Source organism: Atta colombica, unplaced genomic scaffold, assembly GCF_001594045.1.
Source record: "Atta colombica isolate Treedump-2 unplaced genomic scaffold, Acol1.0 scaffold198, whole genome shotgun sequence".
Classification (NCBI taxonomy): domain Eukaryota; kingdom Metazoa; phylum Arthropoda; class Insecta; order Hymenoptera; family Formicidae; genus Atta; species Atta colombica.
In genome coordinates, this window is record NW_017259291.1 from 2,488,693 (window position 1) to 2,491,856 (window position 3,164).

A 3,164-nucleotide genomic window follows, 5' to 3' on the forward strand; every position below is an offset into this window, starting at 1 on the left:
TAAAGAAAAAGTAAGAAGATAAAGAAGTATATTTTGATTAAATTTTTATCATGCATTTTTGTTGAAAGATAGAAAGATTTCTTTCACCTTTTCTGATTTGATATGATAAATTATTTGTAATCAAGATATTATTCATGCATATTATGATTATTATTAATTAAAATTTTTGCTTGTTTTGTTTAGCAATGAATATTATGGAGGACTGTGGGCTACATTTAATTTTGATGGCTTACAAAAATGGATAGAAGATTTAAAAACAGTTAAAAGTAGTACTAAGAATACAAATGTCGATTTGAAAACGAACGAAAAATTTTTGAAGGCTAGTGATCAATATTCCACAGTCGAGAACATTGGAGAAATCTGGTATATTTCCAAGTAAGAAATGATCTGCATAAATTGACCGTTTTTACAATTTTAGTAATATCTTATGTATTCTGACTAGTTCTCTTTTTTATGCAGTGATGCAGACCTGCCTGACGTATCTTCAAAAGATACCCAGACTGAGAGTTCTGGAGATAGTGCCGCCCTCGAAGGTGCGGAAAAGACTGATCAGGACAAGGCTGATAAAAAAGAAAATGTGAAACAATGGAGCATAGACCGTATCAAGAAAGAATACAGAAGATTTAATATCGATCTGGCGCCTAAAGTAAGATTGTAAATAGTCACTTATTTGTAGACTACATTATTCATAATGTACATATGTATATAGTATGTAATTCTTATTACAGCTATTATTCGCCCGTGGTGAATTAGTAGAACTGTTGATTTCCAGCAACATTGCACGTTATGCCGAATTTCGTGCAGTCTCTAGAGTTGCTACTTTTATGGACGGTAAACTTACACAAGTCCCTTGCTCTCGTGCCGATGTATTCGCTAACAAAACGGTTAGCGTAATCGAGAAAAGAATGTTGATGCAGCTTTTGACATCTTGCATGGAACAAGGCGCCGATAGTCCAGAATTTGATGGTGCGTGTCGCATGCAAATATATCGGATAAGAATACATTTTCTTATTTAATTTTTCTTATTTACTTAATTTTTTATTAATAATAATAATGTGTTCCTTTTATCTTTTAGGTTTCCGTGATAAAACATTCTTAGAATATCTTAATACGAAAAATCTTACGCCTATAGTACAGCATTATGTTATGCAAGCTATTGCAATGGCAACGGACAAAACATCATGTAGAAACGGTGTTAATCGTACGAAGCATTTTCTCAATAGTCTTGGACGTTATGGAAATACGCCTTTCTTATGGCCTATGTACGGAAGCGGAGAACTGCCTCAATGTTTCTGCAGGTGCATTCCTAAAAACACGAAACTCCGAAACTTTTTTTATATTTTATCTAAAACTGATATTTTCCATACCTTTTAGACTATGTGCAGTTTTTGGTGGAATTTATTGCTTAAAAAGACAATTAGATGGTGTAGTAGTTAACGAGGATAAGTGCAAGGCCATTATTAGTGGGAAACAGAGATTGGCTTTGGAGCATTTAGTCGTAGGGCAAGGACACTTGCCACCAGAAATCGTAGCCTCTGAGGGAGAAAATCAAATTTCGCGCGGAATTTTCATTACTGATAGGTATTTTCTTCATGCAAATTTTACAATTTAAAAGATATGTATATGCGTACAATATATTTTATTGGATATATTATTTTTCGCTGTATAGGTCAATTATGCAAGGTGAGAAAGAAAGTCTAACTCTTTTGTATTATCCGCCGGAAAAACCAGATCAAGAAGCCGTTACTCTAATTGAATTGGGACCATCTACTAATGCTTGCCCTCAAGGATTATGTATGTATAACATCAATAGGAATATATTTCAGAATCGATTTGATTTATATTCGTATCGCACATTTCTTTTTTTTCTTTAGTCATAGTTCATATGACATGCAAACGTACTAAGAATGCAAAGGAGGATCTGGCATATGTCGTGAATAAGTTCCTGAGAGCAGAACCATTTGATCCCAATGCTGTGCGTAGTTCTTCTGATTCTCATACTCAAACAGTTTCTCCTGATAAACGACATCTTCAGGTAAAGTATCAGGGATCTTTATAAAAATTGTTAATATAAAATTATATCTCTTATGAGAAGTAAAAAATATTAGAATCGTGTAAAAGTAAACATTCTTTTTTATTGAATAATTATATTAGGATGACCGACAAGAGAAAGAAGAATCTGAGTATCCATTACCCCAAGTATTATGGTCTTTATATTTGAATTTACCTGCAAGCGACATTAAATTAAGTGATTCTGCGCCAAGTAATATACACTTATGTTCTGGACCGGATCTTGAACTTGATTTCGACTTTGCTGTGAATCAGGTACATATTGATAATAATGAGATAGTATTAATTAAATATAAAATATAATTTTAAAAATTACTGTTTTAAATATTCTTTTTTTGTATTATTTTTGAGATAATAAATATATTTACTGCAAAACAATATCAATTTTTCAAAACTAATTTGATAAATGATACTTTTTAAAATTGCACTACATAATTCTTTAGAATTTTTATTTTTTGTTTCCAGGCTAAGAACATTTTCAAGTCTATGTATCCAGATGAGGACTTTTTACCACGCGCGCCTGATCCAGAGGAAATTGTTCTGGAAGGCGATGAAGCACCAGGCCCAAAATTCGAGGGTGGTGATATTGTAGAGGGTGAGGAGAAGCAAGATGTCGAAAAGGCCGAAAAAGAAGAATGAACAACTATCATATAATGATAGCATAATGCTTTTGCATCTCTATTGTCGAAAAACAGATAAGGCTTTTGCGCCTTTAGTGTCTTTTATCTTCATCGTTATTGCATTTCCTTATAAATATATTCGAAAAAAAAAGAAAAAAAAAAACGAGCATGAGGTACAGATTGCGAGACAGTAGTAACGAGAAGCTTTACGGCATTAACATTATTTTTTAATTGTTCGTACACTTTTACACATTGCTTTTTGTCCCTTCAGAATATTTTCGTCGTTGAATCGCTTATTTCTGATTCATCTCTCACCTATATAAATGCAGTGCTTTCGCATTTCACATTTTACTAATAAAAGTGAGCTTTGGCAAAGAAGACACAGACTCGTTAGAAGAGCACAAGTGTATTTACGATGATGAAAAGTTTATGGAAATTATATCACTGGATTGGTATACTGCGATTCACGTTATA

The 3,164-nt window shown here is 32.7% G+C and overlaps 1 protein-coding gene across 1 annotated transcript in view; it reads left to right on the forward strand.

Moving 5' to 3' along the window:
- Nucleotides 1-3,086, forward strand: part of LOC108686896 (rab proteins geranylgeranyltransferase component A 1) — a 3,933-nt gene extending 847 nt beyond the window's left edge. The window contains exons 3-11 of the mRNA XM_018192402.1: nucleotides 184-375; nucleotides 460-646; nucleotides 729-966; nucleotides 1,076-1,298; nucleotides 1,375-1,581; nucleotides 1,670-1,794; nucleotides 1,875-2,035; nucleotides 2,155-2,325; nucleotides 2,536-3,086. Of these exons, the coding sequence (XP_018047891.1) occupies nucleotides 184-375; nucleotides 460-646; nucleotides 729-966; nucleotides 1,076-1,298; nucleotides 1,375-1,581; nucleotides 1,670-1,794; nucleotides 1,875-2,035; nucleotides 2,155-2,325; nucleotides 2,536-2,709 (1,678 nt within the window). The 3' untranslated portion in view covers nucleotides 2,710-3,086. The remainder of the gene's footprint in view (nucleotides 1-183; nucleotides 376-459; nucleotides 647-728; nucleotides 967-1,075; nucleotides 1,299-1,374; nucleotides 1,582-1,669; nucleotides 1,795-1,874; nucleotides 2,036-2,154; nucleotides 2,326-2,535) is intronic.
- The last annotated feature ends 78 nt before the right edge of the window (nucleotides 3,087-3,164 follow it).